General features: G+C 40.1%; 1 protein-coding gene across 3 annotated transcripts in view; it reads right to left on the reverse strand.

Annotated features, from left to right (window-relative positions):
• The window catches only part of LCLAT1 (lysocardiolipin acyltransferase 1), a 118,620-nt gene extending 97,187 nt beyond the window's left edge, over positions 1–21,433 (reverse strand). Inside the window, exons 1-3 of one of the 3 annotated variants that reach the window (XM_057400057.1) lie at positions 21,266–21,433; positions 21,031–21,142; positions 11,463–11,571 (exon numbers count right to left, since the gene is read on the reverse strand). In XM_057400057.1, the coding sequence (XP_057256040.1) occupies positions 11,463–11,491 (29 nt within the window). In that variant the 5' untranslated portion in view covers positions 11,492–11,571; positions 21,031–21,142; positions 21,266–21,433. The remainder of the gene's footprint in view (positions 1–11,462; positions 11,572–21,030; positions 21,143–21,265) is intronic. The other 2 variants (XM_057400054.1, XM_057400055.1) reach the window with 2 other exon arrangements.
• Between the last annotated feature and the right edge of the window lie 632 nt (positions 21,434–22,065).

A 22,065-nucleotide genomic window follows, 5' to 3' on the forward strand; every position in this document is an offset into this window, starting at 1 on the left:
AAAATTCCCAAGCACGTTCTTCTCATGACTATGCTCTCAATCAGTTGGAAAGCAAATGTTTCAAAGTCTCAGCAAGGTCATCTGGATTTATGTCTTAGTTCCCTCCCTGACACTCTGAGCCAGCCTTCTATCTTTGCTTCTGCATTAGAGAAACCAAACACTTAGGATTGTTCAGATGCAGAAGGGGAAAAAAGATCCCCACAGACGAAGAGAAGTTCTACTATCAGTTGGCTTTACTCAAGCAAATTATCTTCTTTCACCTGTGAATATCTTAAGTCATCACCTAATTAAAGACAGAAAAGCAAGCTGCTTTGCTCTTCCAGGTCAATGTACTTTTTTATGGACAGCACAATAGTTCAGGGAACAGATGGAGACACCAGCTGGAAGCACTGAAGGACACTGATCTGAGCTTCTCAGAAGACTAAGGCACAGTGCTCTGCCTGATACGTTTACCTGTTCACATGCTAAAAAGCATTTAGACTCAGTCTTGATTCTGAACAAGGCTCAAGAAAAGTTTACCACAAATAGAGTCCACAGGGTAATTTGTTTGAATGAATTCAGAACAAGAAAAATTGAGCCTCATGCAAAACATTTGTTTCCAGGAGGCTCACAAAGGGATTCTGCTACTGAAATGACATCGTGTTTGTCTCTAGAACAAGTGTGGTTTTCCAAGAGACTTCCAATGAGACATTGCCTGGAGCTTATGAATCAAATTTTCTATCTTTTGCACTCTCCAAAATAAATAAATTTATTATAAAAAAAAAAAACAAAACCCAAACCCACAACAGAAACTTTATTAGCAATCAAAATAGAAGCAGAAGCACAAGAACTGAGGAAGCTCTTTTCTTACACAGACATGGTCCTCAGATTCCAGACTATGTCTGAGTTTGGGTGGCTGTTCCCTCTGGTTTGAGAATTCCAGTCTGACAGTCACTGATGAGGAAATACTTCATAGATACTTGCCCTTTGGAGAATGTTCACGATTAGGATCCTCAAAAACATTGTAAGGAGGTCACAAGTCCCACCACAACTCACATGGGTAGAAATGGTTTCAAGGAATGATCTCTGTTAGCTATCTGAGTCTGTCAAGGCACAGTTCATACAGTCATTAAATTATACAGATCGATCGTGTACACCTGACACATCAAAAGGCAGCGATCTCATAGAGTCTGAATGCACAAACCAAGGCAGCAGAACTTCCTTTAGTAAATCCACTGATGAAGAAATTATTCTTTCCTATCACACGTACGAATACGATTAAGTTCAATGACTTGATAAAGAACACCTTGGGGGGGGGATTATCTTTAAACTCTCACAATAGTGAATTCATTGTAACACCAAGAATTTCAACTAAGAAACAACTTAGGTTGAAACAACTTGAAAACTAAGAAACAACTTGAAAACTAAGAGCAACCTTTAGAAAACAGCAGCGCATGCGACTCAAGACAGACAAACTGCAGCCAGCCACCAACATTCAAAGAACTCATGGGCCAACTGACAGTTTGTGGGTTAGGGTCAAAGGGAGAACTGCAATGGGGGACATTACTGTGGGGGTTTGCTCCAGGCTGCCTGATCAGGACTGTGTGGATGAAGCACTCTATAGCCAGATAGGAACAGCCTCACGCTCGCAGGCCCTTGTTCTCATGGGGCACTTCAACCACCCTGATGGATGTCTGTTGGAAGGACGGTACAGCCCAGCACAAGCAATCCCTCCTGGATTGTGTAGAAGACAACTTCCTTCTGCAAGTAACAGAGGAGACGACAAGGAGAGGTGCCGTGCTTGACCTCGTGCTCACCAACAGGGAAGGGCTGGTGGGGAATGTGACGCTCCAGGGCAGCCTTGGCTGCAGAGATCATGAGATGGTCAAATTCGAGATCCTCAGGGCAGTGAGAAGGGCATACAGCAAGCTCACTGCCCTGGACTTCAAGAGAGCAGACTTCGGCCTTTCCAGGAACTTCCTCAGTTATGTACCATAATATAAACCGCTAGAATTCAAGGGGGCCCAAGAATGCTGGCTGATAGTCAAGGATCACCTGCTCCAAGCTCAGAAGCACTGCATTCCAACAAGAAGGAAACGGCGCAGGAAGGCCAGGAGGACAGATAAGGAGCTGCTGAGAAATCCTAGGAGGAAAAAAGCTTAGAAGGAAAAATACAGAAGGTGGAAGTGAGAATATGCAGCCTGGGAAGAATACAGGGACATTGTCCAGGAAGCTAGGGATCAGGTCAGGAAAGCTAAGGCCCAGTTAGAATTGAGTCTGGCCAGGGATGTCAAAGGTAATAGGAAGGGCTTCTATAAGTAACAAAAGACAGACTAGGGATAATGTGGACTCTCTCTGGAAGGAAACAGGAGAACCGGCTACCCTCAGTTTGGAGAAGGCTGAGGTTCTCAATGACACAGCAGCCTTCCAGTATCTCAAGAGGGCCGACAAGGATGCTGGACAGGGACTCTTCCTCAGGGACTGTAGCAGTAGGACAATGGATAATGGGTTCAAACTTTAATAGGGGAAGTTCAGGTTGGATATAAGGAGGAAGTTCTTTACTGTGAGAGCGGTGAGGTACTGGAACAGGCTGCCCAAAGAAGTGGTGAATGCTCCATCCCTGGCAGTGTTCAAGGCCAGGCTGGCAGGGGCCTTGGGCGACATGATCTAGTGTGAGGTGTCCCAGTCCAAGGCAGAGGGGTTGGAGCTGGAATGATCTTAAAGTCCTTTCCAACCCAAACCATTCTATGATTCTATGAACTGACCTTGTGAACTCACAGTGTTTGTCACACACAGCTGGTACAGAAGAAACCCAAACAGCTGTTCTGTAGCTGCAGATAACATCCTGATTATTGCTCTAAAAACCTGCTTCCTGTCCCTCTTGTTTTATCTTGGTTTCTGATCCGCTTCCCAGCAGTGGTCATTGGCCCTTCAGTTATATTAACTAATTGTGCCAGTGCAGCCTTGGTTTCAAATCCCACCTCTGTTCTGCTTCACATTGAGTCCTGGGTCTGACTTCCTATTGCACCCCTTCACCCTACTTACTACTTCCGATCATGTCACTGAAGCTGGAGGAGGAACAAGCAGGTATGAATCAGAGAACCTGTAGCCTAGGATCACTCCCCCTGGAGCATGTATTCTCTAGTTTTCCAGTTCTCCATAACAGTATTTCACCGCAGTCTGTCCTCAGCTACAGAATCCATACACTCACACCCCAGTTAAGATTCCTCACTATCAAGTAAAATACAAGCAACCTGCAACAACTCAATCAATACCCTAGAAACAAGAATAACAGCTGAGCATCAAGGACTTAGCACATGCCCTAGAATTTCTTGCAACCTTAACAGAGGAGGAATAAAACCTTTAATAGTCAGATAAAAGTATACCCTCTACAGTACTTATTCTCTAGCATTTTTCTTATGGCACCTACTCTGGATTAGATCAGAGGCTGAAAAAGAGTCTGGTTTATTTTGTGGATTCTTTGGGAAGTTTTGTTATTATTCTGGGACAGGGAAGGAGAGGCATATTTACAAAAAGCCTGGCAAGAAGTGGCAACACCCACTTTTCCTTTGTTATTTTGGCCCCCATTGCTGATATTTTTGGATTTTCATTCTGGAAAAAGGAGAAAGATGAGGAATTGTCTGAAGGAGTGCTTGCTGGGCTGCCTGCCCTCAGAAAATTGGAAAATTGCCCAGGCTGAAAAAAGGATTCTATAAACTCAGATCTACTTGTGTTTAACAGAACAACATTTAGGCAAAATGAATATTTGCAGTGTCTTGACCTAAAAGATTCTGTTATCTTGTATGATGTTGAAGAACAAAATGACCAGTGGAAAACTCATAGAAATTGCCAAACTGAATCAACTGTAGTTGACCCAGTCATCTTGTCTAACAGTGTCTTGAACTATGTCCTTCATAAGAAGGTGCAGGAAGAAAGCCTGCAGTAGGCAGCGATGGCAAGTTTATTCTTAGTCCTGTTAACCTTTATCTTAAGCCATAAAAGACATGGGCTTATATCCTTCTCAACATTACTCATTCATTAGCAGGCTGATCTTGTCTTCTATATAAACAGACCTAATCCCTTTGTTCTATCATCAATCTTTAAAGCCTTCTTCGCTGTTCTGAGTATCCAAACCCACAAAGGAAAGGGATTGACAGCAGCCAGACAACTTGTCCATTCAAATAACAAAGGTATAAATCTCACCCTCAGTTTCATTCAACTACTAGTAGCAGGTAGTCAATCAGAAGCAAGTTGATTAAAATCAAAGAATGGTTTGGGTTGGAAGGAACCTCAAAGATCATCTAGTTCCACCCCTACAGGATCCTACAGGATCCCTGGATCCTGTAACCTTCTTAAAGGCAAATGATCAGTGATTCTTGTCAACACCCTCCACCCTCTTTTGGAATCTTGAAAATAAGAGTATAAACTCTCTATCTTGTTCTAAGTAAAAGTTCCATTTTACCACTATCTTACTAGAAAGCACTGTTAGCCGTAAACATCACTTTGTGTAGAACAACTTAAAGGCTTCAGGGAACACAGAATTAGAGGAAGAAAACAGGCAGGAGAAAATTAGCTCTTGCATCTGGGATTTGTTCAGACAGTTATTATGGAGCAAGGGATGTTCTTGACATGCTGTCAGGAAGATCTTGTTGAGCTAGCCAGCTGTCCAAGGCACCGAACACTAAGATTTAATCACCCTTCAACTGTTGGAGAAAGTTCCCATTCTGCTGCAGCAACAGCAGGATAGGAACTGGGGAAAGGAAAGACAAAGCCATATTAATAGGCACTGCTGGCATGACCTTTAAGGAACAGCTGGGAGCCTCCAGCTGAGACAGTAGAACCAGTATGAACAGCCATGTAAAAAGATCAAGTCTATAATGACTCCTTGTAAAATAATTATTTGTAATCTCATACAGCCTATGTTGCTGACACCAGAAGCAAAGGAAAGATAAGATGCCAGCTGGAGAAGTCTAGTCCAACAAAACAAAAATAAGTATTCCTGTTGCCTGCATTTTTAAATATATTCACCACCACCCCAGACTATGAAATGTCTGAGATACTTCCAAAGCACAAAGGGCTTTTTTTCCCCCCTCTCTAAAAGATTAAGAGTATAAGAAGCACAACCAACAATCACTATTTTATACAATAACAGTGCAATACTATGATTCACTTGCATGAAGTCTAAATATATTACTTTTAAATAGAAAATGCAGCTAGTAATTTCAAAACTAAAAATAGAAAGATATGTGATGTGAATCCTATGTGATTTACTCCTAATTTGAATACATTATGCTGTCTTTCAAATGCTTTTGTAGGTACTTCCCAGCTTTGCTATTTTTTCCCCTTTTCACTCGTTAGTTTTATTTTTCTTTTGCTTACCAAGGTAACATCTACTTACACAAATGCATTTGTAGAATTTTATATAAGAAAGGCCTACATCACTACCCTACTCCAATAACCCTGCTGATATGAAATGCAGATGCCGTTGCAGCTGGAGAAAAATCACATGGCAAAGAAGATGACAACGAAATATGTGGGAGCAAATACGCAAATAAACCCTTTATAATGAAAGGAAATAATACTAAAAGTCTTCTAAAAATGTCAGACAGGGGAACTCAATAAAGGTCAAGACACTTTGAAAGGGAGAAGTTAATCAAAGATTTTCTGTATTTACAGTCTTTTGTTCCATAATGCAGTACAGTGTACTCTAGGTTACTTTAAAGCTAAGAAGTGACCTTTCTTGCCAATGCTCGCTGTTCGTCACCCCCGAAGTCCCAAGTTTTGCCAGAAGCAGCCAGCCAAACCTGTTGATGTATAAATCTACACCTTGCAGGATACAGAACCACAACTTATATGACAGAACTTCACCAACATGATTACTTTTCACTGTTCTTGTACAAACCAAAACAAACAACAGGTGGGGAGTGACCCCAGAACTTGCTTCATATATTTTGAACGGCCTTTAATGTTACCGTTCCCACAACTAGCAAATGAAAATAGGTGAGGCAAATATGTTTGTGCCAATAAAAATGTTTTATTTAACAACAAAGCGTGTGTCAAGAAGGCCAATTCAAACCTACAGGCATGTTTTGAAGTTGCTGAATTTAGAGCCACTCCAAACTTGGGAAAATAAACAAGCATTTCAAAGTGGGAGCATTTTCATTACAGAAATGACAGAGATTTCTGTCACTTAAAGGAAAGTCACTTTTTTTATCATTTTCTTTAAACTGCCTCTCTCGAACTGAAAGCAAAATCAAGAATGAGACACACTGTTTGTGATATTAGGCATGCTCTTGAAACCTCTCATTTTTTTGTGGCTTAACCACATTTTCCTGTATTTAAAGTGCTTCTCTTCCTTCTTCTAGCATAAGACCATTACACAACAGTAGAAACAGCCTATAGCAAAGCAGACTGCAGAGCACAAAACAAGTGCTTCTGTCCTTCCTCCCCCAGGAAAGAAAATTATTTTCCTACGGTGGCTTAGCTACAACGTATGTTTAAATTGCTCTAATGGCCACTTAAAACTACCTCAGTTCACAATTCACATGCCTCCTAAGACTCAAAAGAGGAAAGGAACCTTCTTTCCCAAATAACACCCCTCATTCTGCAACTTACTTTAAGCTAAGTGGTTCTCTCTCCTGAAGCTGATGAGACCTCTAAAGGAATAAAGAAAGTATCTCTTATTTTAAGGAGTATTATCTTCACCTGTGAATCACCTATGGGTGATCTCAAACCCAAACCAGTGAGGACTGTATGAACATGAAGATCAAGACAAAGACGACAATTTCAAACCAATCATTGCCAAAAATAAATCAGAAAAAAGGAAACAGGTAAAACTGTTCCCAATTTCAAAGCTTTTTATAATGTGTATAAGCTCTCAGTATTCCACGTCATAACATGGCCTAACAAAACAGTTAAACTAAGTTGGGAAAAGGTAAATATATTCCAGAACAAAAAGGTTCAATGAACTTCCAATATTTTTCTTTCTCTCTCTTCTCCCTTCCACCCACATTTGGGTAAGAGGATGCAATACCAACCACCTAGGTAGACTACAAGACATGAGCAACAACTGAAAGATCTTTTTCACTTAGTTATATTAAGCCATGACTTTTTCATAGTGCTTTCCAGAGCAACCTACAGTAATCTGCAGTATGCAAAAAGTGTATAATAGACAAAAAGAATTAGAAGTTATTTGATAAGCATTTCTCAGGACACCAGATTTTTTTTAGTAAGTACCATTGTAGCAAAGAAGAAAGAGATTAATGGTGACAGAGCAAGAAATAGAGAAAGCCATTCTAGAAAACTCAGCATAAAACTCCTGGCATAAAAGTCCTGGCATTGCTCCAGGCTTCAGTTTGGCAGCGGCTACAGACACATCTTATCTTCAAACCATACACCACAAAGACACTCAGACCAATCATTTTCTGCATCTCAGAATGTCAATAAACTGGAAACTTTGATGAGGTTTGGAAATGAAAATGCATCTGCACAAGTGTAATGAATAGAACAAAGCATAACTGGCAAAACTAGCTTTGCACAAGATTGCTCTTATAGGATTCGCTATTCAACCAATAAAATTAAGGTATGTAGATAAATAGCTTATGTCTTATACTGGTGGGATTTTAGGTATTTTAAAGGAAACAAGAAATTTTAAAGTGATCTAAAACCTCTAACACCATAATCATAAACCCTTTTTAATGGTAACAGATTTGAAGCTTTAAATGAGGTTTAACTGCATTAGTCACTAAGGAAAAATTCAATCATTTCCTGATACTTCACTGAAATTCTTACACCAAACTACAACAGAAATAAGTAATAAACACTTTTGGAAGGAATATCAGAAGAGGATTCTCCTCCAGTTGTTCAGGAATGCTAAGGATTTAAGTATTTCAAAATGGCTGGCTGCAGTTCAACACAACACAGCTAATGGGACTCATCTATCTATTGTCCCGTAACAACGTAGTCAAATCATTTCTCTTTGTAACTTTCCATCTCTAGCTTCTATACTGTCAGATAAAGATATCAGGCATATAGACAGAAAATTATATTAACATGTATCATAACTGACCCTTTTACACCAAAAGTAGGTTTTTCTATACGTTAAGAACCAGCTCAATTCAGCTGTAAGATGACCCATGAAAGAGCATCGACAACCTGCAATTTTGGTAAAGTTGCTATATATTTTGATAATATATTTAGTCACTTTCTATTATTCAGGTCAGAATTATGTTTTATAGCAATAGCTTCCCCCCCCCGCCCCCAATAAACAGATGAAGAAAAGATTTAACTGACCATCAAATAAGATAAACTGGGATAAAACTACAACTCCAAGCTTTGTGCCTTATCAAAATGCATCCCTGCAAGTTATCCACCTGTAAAGATGTCTGCCAGCTAATCAAATAGGCTTTGTCTCATTCGAAGCATCACAAAAGATGAAGATATATTTAGATCAAATAACTTCAAGTACACTTTTAGGCTTAACTTCACTGTGAAAGCCAACAAAGACTGGGCAAACCTATCACTAATTAGACAGTGAAAGTCAATCAGTGCATAGTGGTTCAGTATTAATTTCCCAGAAGAAAGGCATTCCAATCAACATCCTTTATCTTGATTGCAGAGTCATCAGACTGGTCCTAGATGGCTAATACAGTTTTCACTACAAATAAAACTTCACAATGTGACTTGACAAATTAGAAAGAGGCTCTTTTCCTCTTCCTTCTTCTTGGAACAATAATCACATGCTCAATCATGCATACGTGATACATAAAGAACTACTTCATTCTGAACAAAAGAAAGATTTATGTGATAGGCATAAAGTAGGATCTATGTAATTCAGGCAAACTGCAGAATCTGCTTTGCAGAAATAACCTGGGTTACTCGGATTATTTTTTTTCTAGCCCTGACATGATTAGTGGTCTTGGTGCTATATTCAGGAACTCAGTGTAGTTCTCTTTGGAGTCTGCATCGATCTACAATATCTATCAGTTTGCATACTGATTAAACAGATCGTCAGTAAAGCATACTGACGAAGGATATTGATGAAGAGATTCTGTGGGTTCTGCCCACGGCAGGCAGTTGGAACTAGAGGATCTTAAGGTCCTTTCCAACCCTAACCATTCTACAGTAAGTCTAACATACAATAGCTAGGTTTAGCCTGAAAAGCTGAGGTCTGATACTGCACCACTGGAATTACATGAGGGGGAACATCATCTTTAGTAAGGGTTTGTCCACAGTGTGATTACAGTTTGCTAGGTTCACAACTAAAAGATCAGGGCAGTCAGCACCACCCAGCACACTGTTAGTGAATTGTTACCTTCATAGCACACTCAAAAAATATTTGGAATGCTGAAGCTGCACAATCAAACATACAGAAGTTATGAAACACAAGAATTAAGGCTGTTCCTTCCTGGCCATACTATTTGTTTTTTCAGACAGGAACCCTGCCTCACGCAATGCACATGCTGTGACAGCAGGGTTAACAGGGAGAAATTACTTCGTATTGCTTTTTCCCCTTCTCATAGTACAGTGCTAAAATTAGCCTAAACTATTAAAACCCTTTATTTTTAGCTTTTTCCTCCATGCACACTATACTACTACCTGAAAGTATATGCCAGTCATTTATCAGTCATTTTATGTATATGAATTGTGCCTGCCTAATCTGGAATGTTTCCAGACTAATGTTTTTCAGAGTACCTGTCACGGTGCAGTACATAAGAAGCATAATTCACAGTTGCTATTAGTTTCAGTTACAGCTGTGAAAGCTCTGCATTCTTTGTAAGTACCCAACCAGAAACCTTACTATTCAATACAAGGATCAAAATTAGTTATTGTTAATTACATTACATGTCTTGCTCATCAAGTAAAAAGCAAAATCCAGCTCTTCAGTGGTATTTAAACCTTCAGATGATCATCTTACTCAATCCTTCATTCAATTCACGGTACAACATCAAGCATATGCAAAATAAAACACATTCTACAGACCCCACTCCATAAATCTTTAAGGCATTCCTAAAATAGAAGCCACCCTGAACAGCAAGTTTTTTAAAGGGGGAAAGAGGCAATGTGTTAATGAAATTACAGACTGTCAGTTCAAATGTGGAGATGTGGGTGCCACTATAAAATCTAGCCCATATATCATTTGGTACTTGGGTTTCTGGTAGTATTTTAATGAAGTCGAAGATCATAAGCCTAGTGTGAAAAGAATTTAGGGAAACAACATCTGCTCATCTCTACGAGCAATCATGGAACTTAAGAAATGCAATTTTAATGTTTTCAAGGAACAAACCAAAACACCCTGATCTTCGTGAATTTCCAGAAAATAATGACAATGAACAGGTAGGGCCTTAAAACAGGCGAAGACCTAACACTCCCGTATACATTATTTATGCTAAAATCAAAACCTCAGCATTTCAATAGGTCACATCACATCTAAGCATCCCCTTCATCCTGTTCACCTAAATAAAGAAAAAAAAAGAAAAAAAAAAGACTGGAGCGTTGTCCATAATGTAACAGATACGACTATGTCTGTATTTGCTACGTTTCAGGGTAGCTCTGAGAGCATCAACAAATTAATGGGGAAAAGAACAAACTGGTAATTAAACCAAAAGCTGCTGTTTTAAACCATTACAGTAAATCTGCGTATTCAGTGTACAACTCCTTAAAGGCAGCAGGCTAGGCTGAATTACAGAAAGTTTAAATCCTATCATATTTAATGTTTCATACGCCTGAGCCAGGTACCTTTTTATGTGCACTTCACTATTCTCCTCTACAGAAGCCAAATAATGCCTCCTAGTGCTAATAATTGCTCATAAAAGAGCTGATTTTCAAATAAAGATGTTACTATGAAAATCCTAAAATGTAACCTATTTCCTTTTGATATAAATTCTGTCCATCAAGAAGAACCAATGTAAGCCAGCTTATAGAATTTGAAGGTAATAAAGTGTAACAACTCCCAAGTCTTTCTTCTCTGTCTCTTCCCCCTGCCCTCCTACTAGTTATATTTTAGTCAGCAAATTTCTTTATTCTACATTAAGGAACAACTTACCTAAGTCTACTTCCTTCTGGAAAAATAAATTCATGGCTTTTAATAATGGCTGCATTTAAAAGGGGCTTATATAGAACTTCCTTAACCTTCTTCTGGAGCAAGAATAGTTAAAATGCTTTAATTAATCCGCTTTTCCTTAAGAAATATTTCCTTTACAGTGTTTTTAATATAACTCAACATTGGCTGCATCTTTCCTGACAGCTGGTATTTCCTTAACAGAGAATGTCTCAAATGGTTTATGTATAACATTCTTTCTAAAATTCATTTCCTTTCTGTGTAAGAAGTTAATACACCACTGAAAAAAAAATGCAGGAATGTTTCATGCCATGTGGGATATAACAGTTCTAGAGTTTTGCTTTAAATTAGCCCAGTAATGTTTTTGTAGAAATATTATTAATGTGGCTGCAGCTTAACGTTTGGAAAATGGAAAAATACTTGCCCACAACTTTGCTTCTCTCCAGATCTCATTCCAATATGAACTTCACTTTTATGTTCTAGCTCCTCAGTACATGCTTGATAGAAAACTGAAAGCTCTCAGGAAGGTTCAGCTTAGGGGAGAGATGTTAAGAAGAAAACAATCATACAATTAATAACAAGAGACTGATGGTTCTGTATCAAATTGCTCCCAAACCAGAAATCAAAGTTCTTGATAACTTCACTCTAAACATTAAAATCATTTATAGCCTTTTTCATAAGAACGACAGACACTGAGATGCAACTCCAGGAGGGGGGTACTCCTGCATATGAACGCTAAATCCCAAGTCCTTAAAAGCTGGAAGACTTGCCCCCATTGCACACAGAAGAGCTAAGGTCCCACATGCAAAAACCCTGGGAAATGGGAACTTTACAGCATAGTGAAGCTAAACAAAGCCATTTGCTCTGCAATCTGTAATATATACTACCTGCAAACCACTTAGCTAAATGGCTGGGGAGCTACATCAGTAACAGCAGTCTTTAAGTGATGAAGAAATACCTGCTGATAATTTCTCTTTCCTCTTGTCATGGTATAAGTATTCATTAAAATATTACTCTTCTGCCAGGTTTGACCCTTTTCACTACTGTGAAGACTTCCATTCTAAAATATTCAGCACCCTGTGGAACTTTATGTACAACAATATTGTGCCACTACTATTTTCCATTTTGGGGTATCTCCTATCCAATATGTCATTTTGTGATGCTGCTAGTAAACACTGTCATCTGTGTTAATACCATACGTAGAGAATATCTTGCACTGAAATCCAAAGCTACAGCTACCAGTTTCCCTAAATTTTAAGGTTTGCTTATTTTAGGTTTATGAATAAATGACATGCATATAAACTTCAGCAAAAGCCTGTCGTAAATATGCCTTTTTCAGCTAATTCTGCATTTCAAGACACAATGAGAGGTGACAGACACAGGAAATGGAATCTTTCTTTTTAATATGCAAACTCCTTCTAGCTTTCTGCTTACAATGATGATACCTTTTGTTCTGAAAGCAAGCTTAATTCTGCACACCCAATGCCCATGCTAAAGCTATGGACAACATGTGCAGTTATCAGTCTTAAAAGAATTTTATGGGTGCCTTACATAGAGTTAAAAAGAAACAAAAATAACCACGCTCACCACTTCTTTTTGCCACTGCCTATATGTAAAATGACTCTTGCTAACATGTGACTGACCCAGTCAAAGCTTACTGAATCCCCTAAACTTTACATAAGGTTCTTTCTCTAATTAAAAATAACTGCTATTTGTATATTTTCAAAGATACTCTAATGCACAAGTGTTCTGCATATCATATCATATTCTTCTTCACTAGACTAACCTACTGCAAGCTACTTCAACAACATAAACATAATCTTAGCTATCTTCTCTCTGAAGAGAATACATATCCCCATGTTATCAACAATCACTTCAGCAATATCCCTATTGTGACCACTCAAGCCCCATTTGCCTCTGCCTAGAATTAATTTCCATACTGCCATAACTACAGAGCCTTTGCCTCAATTTTGCAGATCAGTTATCTCTCGAGGTCCTTCAATGACCTACTACAATAGCAACACACAAAGACATAGCTGTTTAACACAGGACATCTTCTCAGGCATTTGTCATTCATGAGCTATTAAGGTGGCACACAAGATAAACACACAGCTCTTTTACTCACTGTCAAAACCTAAATAAGATGTGTTACTCCTTTAAAGCATTGCCTTAAAGTGGGATTTTCTTTGTTGCTTAGTGGACTTGACACCGTTCAACATCTAACCCTGTATCCAACAGAGATGCTAAATTAAATGCTTCTCAATATTTAGGAAAGAGACCGAGATTCTTTCTTCAGAATAGGGCTGAGATACAGTAAGTACAATGCCTACCTTTACTACAATAGAAGCAAAAATCCCCAAAACATTCTGCAAAGAAAGCTTTTAAAAAATGACTGGTTTAAGCAAATTTTGGAAATTTGGATCTAAAGATACAGTCATTTATGACAAAACAATGAAGTATCCATTCTGTAACAATCCAGCCATCGCTGGAAAACTGTCAGGATTTTATTTAAAGCTTGGCATTCAAGTGAAAACTTAAACCCGATGTTCTTAACGGCAGAACGCACTTCTTTGACCAAAGCCATGATTTTGAGAGACACACACTTTGTCACATCCAGTCGTTAGAAACAGATGAGTTTGCAAAACACTTGTTATAAATCAGATTGACACACAAGTATTTTTGTAAGGAAACTCTAGTGCAAAATCTATCGATCGCATGGAGACGGCACAAAACACAGTACCACCAATCCTGTTCTAAAACAGTTTATCCTCAAAGTTTAAAGAGATCAAAAGTACCCAGAACATTAAATTCCATCTTCCCAAACAGTCTGCAATTATTTAAGAGAGATTAAACCAAACTAAACATCCCCTTTCCAACCGTGAAATGCATGCCAATTCCCACAACATTGTTTCCACTATCTGATGATGAATTACACAAAATTAGTGCACTGGCAGTGCAGCATTTTTACATGTCCTAAGGACAAATCTAGTGACCTGGGCAAGAGACCTTGAAAGAAATTGCTAAAACTGTTTTCTTTTCAAGGAAATCCACTAGTTCAGCTGACAGACTTAGTGGTGCTTTCACACTGAAGAGGGAAGACCAGAAGAAAGCTACTGTCTATCAGGAGGCCGAAAGGATGTGATTAGCCTCTCCTTACCAAACTCTGGCTCAATAACCATGGCAGGAGTGTATCACCTCACAGTATGAAATGTACTCAAGAGAAAGAGGTTTTCCATGGGTGGAGCATTAAAACAAAACAGAAAAAAAGGACAGACTCCAAACCCAACAGAGACTTAACAGGTAAGTATTTCTTCCACTTGTTTTGCTCTTTGAAAGTCTTTGGTAGTTTTCCTTGGCTTTGTTAAAGGACTTAGTGATGACTCCCTAGAGCACGTGGCGCCCAACTCCAGCTGATATATAATCTTTACTCAGCAGAACCAGGGACAAGCTCCAAGCTCTGACCATAGACTGAAAGCTGGAAGCCAGTAAGCAGTTTGGCTCACTTTGAATAAAGTTGATTTCCATAGATCAGCATGTGGCCATCACTGTCTACTGGCTTTATCATACCAGAAGAGTTAAAAGTTGGTTTTCAATGAGCACAAAACACGTAACTACTGATTCACACGTAACATTCATCAGTGAGACAAATGCTTGAGAAATTCCCACTGTACCACATGAATTCTGGGTAAGAATTAATCCTAATTAAGAAAAATTAAGTGAAATTAAAAAGTGTTTGTTCCATTTAAGTTTGTTAAAATACCACAAGCTGCAACAGCTGGGAAAAAGGTAAGATTTACCGGTCACTGACAAATTTGTTATTGCTTACTACTGCCGTAGCATCAGCTTTCTCAAAACCAATGTTCTTTGCATTATGGCAGATCATTAAAATCACAGTAACAAACACGATCTTGACAGAAAAGGGAACTGATCAGCTGAACAGACACATGATTACTGTAAGATTAAGTATTAAAACCTAGAAGGATCCTAGTCTTTCTAGCATCTGAATAATAAAGCATCTGAAAAACTAAGTCAGATCTCTTAGTCTCATGTCAAAACCATGACAGTATTTCTTTTCTGCATCATTTTCTACATATCCAGAAAGAGTGTGCCAGAGCTAACCAGCACACCTCCTATCAAAACACACTGCATTCCATAGAATGGAAATCCACACAACTCATCTCCCTCTTTCAACAAGTGTCCTCCCAGCTCTTTGTGGAAGCATCTCAACTGACCTGTGATAAGTAGGAACAGTCTACTTGAAGAGAAATCTGCTGACAGGTTGACTCCCATGATCTTTGAACTCTCTGCCAACTGCAAAACTTTCTAGGTATAGCAAAGACCTTTTTTCCCTGCCTCTGCGTAAAAACTGAGATATAAAATTGGTACCAGTACAGAGGGGACTTTTTGTTTGATTTTTGTTTGCTTGGGGTTTTTTAATACTTTTCTACAAACTTAAACTACCAAACGTTTAGCACTAATTCAGGAAGCTGCAATAGCCACCTGAGAGATTCAACTCAAAATTGTTCCCACTTCTATTTGAGAATACGGACAATGTTGAATATCCTCTGCACAAAGCTCAACACTTGCTATGCATCTATTTACAACTTCAACTTACCAACTGAAAATGGTAACTATACCCTGCCTAAAGAAGTACAAGGCAACCAGTGAAAACATCAGTAATCTCCAAAACAACACTTGCATAAAAGTCTGGAAGAACAGCAAGCATTTTACTTTGATGTAACTTATCTGCTAGATGGTTGGAATTTACAGTTTCTTTCTCAACAGTTACCTTTCAGATTTCAGAAGCACAGCATGAAGTGCTCTCAGTGGTATTTATTATAAAGACACTACTAGTATCAAGTCATATTTGAGCCAGTCTATAAACCTTTTCACAAATAAAAAACAAATTTAAAAGCATTAATCAGCCTGAAAACATCCATTTCTGCATACATTTTTCTATATAAGTTAAATCACATTAGGAGAACATACTTTCCAAAATATGGCTTGAGCTAATTTTAAACATGGTTGGAAAAGTTTGGCCTACGCCGATTAAAATCTATATTTAAATGAAAGGAAAATTTAACCACAGAAACTGTGCTCATTTTAGAAAAACAAGCAGATCACTGCCAAAGTGCTGTCCTAAGTTTAGATGCCTGTCTGACTAAAACATTGTAATTACGAGAAACTAAAATGGATTTCTAAATGTTTCAAGCTGAAACAGACATTGGGTAATTTGCAAGATATGCAATTATCTTCTGAATTCAAACACATAACACTAATACTTGATCTGAACAAATTCAGGCTGCAGATTGCTGCTTGCGTGAAAATTTGGGAAATCGATGTTAAAGAATCAATATCAGCACTAGATAACCCTGATGAAACTTAAGAGCAAAATTACCAAGTGATGTGGAATTAATTACTTAGACATAATTCTGGGGGCAAAGAAAAAGGGTTTGAAGCTGTCACCTACTGCCTCCAACTCTCCAAGAGCTGAGATGAAGCTGAACAGAGGATTCTCAGCACTTTTATCACCGTTAAAACTGCATCAGTGGCCATACGAGGTATTTCACACATCTCATGTAGCAAAACGGTGACATTTGTACCTTCAAACAGCAGAGAGGATCTTGCTAATAGATTTGAAGCATATTTCCTGTTACTTCACAATTAACATTTATATTTGGGTGTAATCATTATCATACTGACCATGCAAAAGTTAAAACAAAATTTTATATACATATATATATATATGCATATGATCGCACAATAACCCTAGATCTGTATGTTCATTCTATATTAAACCATAATAAATTCCAGTTACTTTGAACAGTAAGTTTAATCTTGAACTATAACAACCATTACCATTTTGATGCAACTAACAGGATTCCAGGAAATCAAAGTAACTCAATTCCTGTCTAAAAGTCAGTGTACTGGCCAGCACCCGCATTGCCTGCTATTGCTTGTCTTTGATTTAGCAAGAGAAATGAATCGCTTAGTCGTGTTTTATTTCTTGTTTTCCTATAAAAATGTGGGTGTTTGGTTATCTTTTCACTCTTGTGACTACAACCAGTTTGTCCTCTCATTGATTTGGTGAGGGAATATAAAACAACTTATCATTCATATATGAAAGCACCCAGGAACTGTGAGCATGTCTGGGGACACTGCAGATTAGAGTGACGCTTCCGTGATTCAAACAGCAATCTCATAAATGACCACAGCATTTTTAATCCTCTTTCTACAAGCAATGTGTGATCCACATAACTGCTTCGTATAGACTCATCATGCAGTCTATTCATTTAGCATTCATGGCACCCCTGAAGAACAGAGCAAAGAGATACAGATTTCTTTCAAATCTAAGATATGCTGGATGCCTTAAATACAACAAAAACACCATAAATTCAATGAGAAGGCACTTAAGATTAAGCAACACCTTTCAGAACCACTGGAAGGAAAGCAATACCTGCTCCCTTGATACCTAAAATAACATAAATAGCAGGTATTATACCAAAGGATGGCCAAAGAAAAAGCCCTCAAGAGTCATGGGAGTTTTAACATCACAGACGAAAAGTCTTGGAAAGGCATGTTTAAATGGAGCAAGATGAAAAAAAAAAATAAAATCAGTTCTGTTTCAGCCAAATAAAAAACAAAACAAAACAAAACAATGAAACCCAAACTAAACCTGCGGTCAGATTAACAGCAAATTAATTTTCTCAACCTCATGAAAGGACAGAGTGTGTACCTAATGTGCAATTCATTTTGTATCAACGAATAAAGACTCCCCCAGTTTTGAGCGCCCAAGCATGTAAGAAACACTAATACAAGCAAATTGAGTAAATTAAGTTTATTACAGCAAAACAAGTTCACAAGCAAACTATTTCAGCTAAGAGAAAAAGACTAAGAAGAGACATTTCGTCTACATTTCAGTAAATCTGCTAACACTGCTCTCTCACATCTCACTGTGGCCTGCAGCAGCAACAATGGACTTTATAACTGCACCCAGCTCTGGAGCCCCCAACACAAAAGAGACATGGACTTGTTGGAACAAGTCCAGAGAAGGGGCCATAGAGATGCTCCAAGGGCTGGAGTACCTCTCCTGTGAAGAAGCTGAGAGAGTTCGGATTGTTCAGCTTGGAGAAAAGAGAGCTCAGACGAGACCTTAGAGCAGCTTCCAGTGCCTAAAGAAGATGACAAGAAATCTGGAGAGGGGCTTTTGACAACTGCAGACAGGGACAGGACACAGGGGAATGGTTTTAAACTGACAGAGGGGATATTTAGATTAGACACTAGGAAAAAGTTCTCTCCTGTGAGGGTGCTGAGGCCCTGGCACAGGCTGCCCAGAGAAGCTGTGGCTGCCCCATCCCTGGCAGTGTTCAAGGCCAGGTTGCACAGGGCTTGGAACAACCTGGTCTAGTGGAAGGTGTCCCTGCCTGTGGCAGGGGGTTGGAACTGGATGAGCTTTAAGGTCCCTTCCAACCCAAACCATTCTGTGAGATTCTATGATAATGCAGAATTGTCTTTCAGCAGCAACTTACTTTTCAGTCAGATCAATAAATGTCACATAAAAACAAACTTCAAGCCTTTGCCCACACTCTGCATGGACCTGTTACAAAAAGTCAACTCTAATAAAAGTTCTATTTTTCCCCTCTCTTAGATTCCCCCTCCCAGGTCTTATCTGACTAAACAACACACATGCAACACAAACAAGCCAGCTCTCCTCAGTCCCTAACTAATAAAATATTAAACCAGATTATGGAACTGAGTATCACATACAGAACATGAGGAATCTTGTTTGTGTGTTCTCAGCATCACAACCTGATGGAAGAAGGAGAGCCTTGAACAAGAGTAAGTGGAGAACAGGAGAATGAAATAAGGAAAGGAGGACAGAGGAAAATAGAGATAGTTTGTAAGTGATGACCTGGTATAAGAAAAGCATAAACTGACACAAAGACTCTGCATGTCCCAAGAAGGTGGAAGAAGCAGCCGAGAAAAGGAAAAGGTGTGCTTTAGCAAAGCAGAGATGGGGGGCATGTTGGGCAGCAGCACATGGAAGGACAAGACAAGTGACAGGTAAGAAGGGACATAAATGAGACTATCTAAACAAAAATTAAGAGACAGAAACTCTACAGTAAGAAGTTCTGTATAGAATCAAATACAAAGCGAGTAGAAGCACAAGAGGATTTGCACCTGAGACAGTTCAGGTGATTAAGAATCTAGCCTGGCATTATTAAAAACAGCTGCTGAAGAAGTAGAGACTCTGCAAGAATAGATGAACCATGACAAGCTGCCACCTGAGCAACTGCAGAAAAGATCTGCTGGATCAAGTAGCCCAACACTGCTAAAACCCCAGGTGAATGTGGCAATGACACAGTATTTACAGTAAGGTATCCTATTGTAGGTTTTTACAGTAAGGTATACTACTGTAATACAGTATTATTTTCCTTTCAAGATTCCTGCCTCACTGAGTACACATGGTGGACCAACCCCTGAAGTCTAAACAAGGCTTTGGGAGACTTCCATTTTTCAGCACAGAAGCTCTGTGGCATGAAGTGAATGGAGAAAATACTCTGGAAAGATGGGAAGGTTCCTTCACAGGCTTATACTTCCTTCACAGGCTTATACTTCCTTCACAGGCTTATACTTCCTTCATAGGCTTATACTTCCTTCACTCTTACCACATGCTCCTTACATACAGCTGGCTTTTTTTTTGTAATCCTTTTAAAATCCAAACTTTACAGAAGTTTTCTACATAGCCCTGATTTTCTGAATGGCCAATAATGAGTTTTGGTTTCTCAAGGTACAGTTTCACATTATACTTAACCCACAGCTGGTTTACATTAGTGCAGAAGAAGAAACAGCTCTCAGTTCATATCAGAGCACTCACTGGAATAACTTCCATCTGACAGAGAGCCATCCCCATAAACCTGTTGGATCAACTGTCCATGAAATCATCTAACCATTAATCCACTACAAAGAGAGTAACAGTAACCCATAACCATCTATAAGCATGGTGAAGGAGTGAGACCACACTCTTCAGCTGCAGCCCGCACACTGACCAGACTATTCACACTGTTAAACTGTACCTTAATTTGCAGAGGAGCCAAGTATTACAGCTGCCACAAAAGCTTCATGTTCAGAATATTAGATGATACTATAAAATCTGATTGCAAAGTCCAACAACTTGTTTCAGGTTTCTGTGTTCAATTTAAGACATACTTCGGCTTTTCTCCTTTTTTTTTAATCCTAGTTTCCTCATTTGTAAAGTAAGAAGAAGAGGGGTGCTGGTGGCAACCATCTGTTAATCTGTGTTTCAGTGAAATAAGTTTGTGCTTGAGAAACATTAAAATATTGCTGTGGTAACTACTACTAAAAAGTCCAAAGGTCCAAAAGCAGAGAGTGGGTGGTGTCTTCAAAACAAGCTACTACGGAGTGAGATGTGGCAAGTTGTAGTAATCAACAAGCAAACTAGCCATCATGCAAGCATAGTCCACTCCATCCACTGGCACAACCAAAGATTAAAAAGGGAAACTAGTGACAAGCAAGTCCTGTATCACAATGAATTCACATAAGCACAAATGTGAAGCTGCACACACAGTTTAATTCTAGCATTCTTTTTTCAGTCTGCAGCTTTTTGCAGCCAGAGTTATGCTCCAAACAGCCTGCTTGTGCCAGTTACATGCCTTGCTCTGACACTCACCCTGTGCTTCTTACACAAGACAGCATTCGGGTCAAAGTTTAGCTTCGCCAGAGGGCAACCCCAGCTGAGGAAGCAGCCTACTCGACAACACGGATGGGAGAAGGGCAATACACACAGCAAACACGGAAAACTACACTGCTACAGCTGGCAAAAACTGACTTTGGTGTATGTGCAAGTCAGAACGAGAGGCGCTACTCTTCCCAAATGCAGCGATACTAAAGATGAATGAGAACAAGCCTCCGTTCGCCGCTCTAGGGGCAACAGAAGCAGCAGCACCAAACCCCCGCTGTCGGTAACATACACGTTTCACACACACTGAACGTATCCTCAGGCCGGCTCAAGCGCTCTCCTCCCGCGGCTCCTCCTCTGGCATCGCCGCGGCTCCCAGCCCTGCTACAGCGCGCCGACCATGCCTGCGGAGAGACGGGCGGCGGGTGAGAGAGGCCAGAACAAACCGGCAAGGCCGGGCCAGCGGCGAAGGGCCATGGTCCCGGCCTGCCGCCTGCCACGGAGCTCCCGAGCCCGCCCGCTCTCACCTCACACGGGGCAGCACCGCGGCGGGAAGAAGCTCGGCTCGGCTCGGCCCCCGCCCCGCTCAAGGAGCGGCCGCCCGGGGGAGCGCGGCCGCGCCGTCGCCAGCACCCAGCGCCGCCAGGGCAGCCGCCATGTTCCCGCTGCCACCGGCGACCTCTAACCCGCCAATCACTTCCGGTCACGGCTGTCAAGCCGTTGCCATGGCACCGCTCCTTGCCCCGGCCTCTCTTAAAGGGCCAGCAGCCACCCGATGCACCCCTACACCCCCTCCTTCCATGCCCGCACCCGCGCTGGGTAACAGCCCCCGGTGCTCGGAGGAGCCATGGGGGCAGCAGAAGGAACATGCCGCTGCCCTGGGGTTCCAAGAAGGAAAACGCCAGGAGGTTTTAAGTGAAGTTTTATGTGTGCGCAAAAGCAAGGTGAGCCCATGCCCTGCTGCCCAAAGCTGCCGGATTAGGACCAAAGCGACCCAGGTTCTTTCTGACCCCACGAGCATTTAACATGCACAGACGAACGTGTCCTGCGAAATACAAACATCAGGGCAGAGCCTGATCCCACACCCATTTAGGGATATTTGTCCCTGGTGGGATCCCGCTTTTCCACTGCAGTTAGTTTTGAGGACAGCATCAGCTCTTCTGAAGCACCTACCATCATCCAGGGAGAATTCATTGCCTTAATAAGTACCTTGCCAGAGCTGAGAATCATTCATCAGTTTTGTCAATACTTGAAATGCTAAATAAATAAATAAATTTTAAAATAGGGAATTAGCACTCAGGGAATCTCACCCTAAAAGTCATAAAAA

Source organism: Pezoporus wallicus, unplaced genomic scaffold (assembly GCF_028554395.1).
Source record: "Pezoporus wallicus isolate ANWC-B61680 ecotype Strahan unplaced genomic scaffold, APGP_CSIRO_Pwel_v1 contig_7339, whole genome shotgun sequence".
Taxonomy (NCBI): domain Eukaryota; kingdom Metazoa; phylum Chordata; class Aves; order Psittaciformes; family Psittacidae; genus Pezoporus; species Pezoporus wallicus.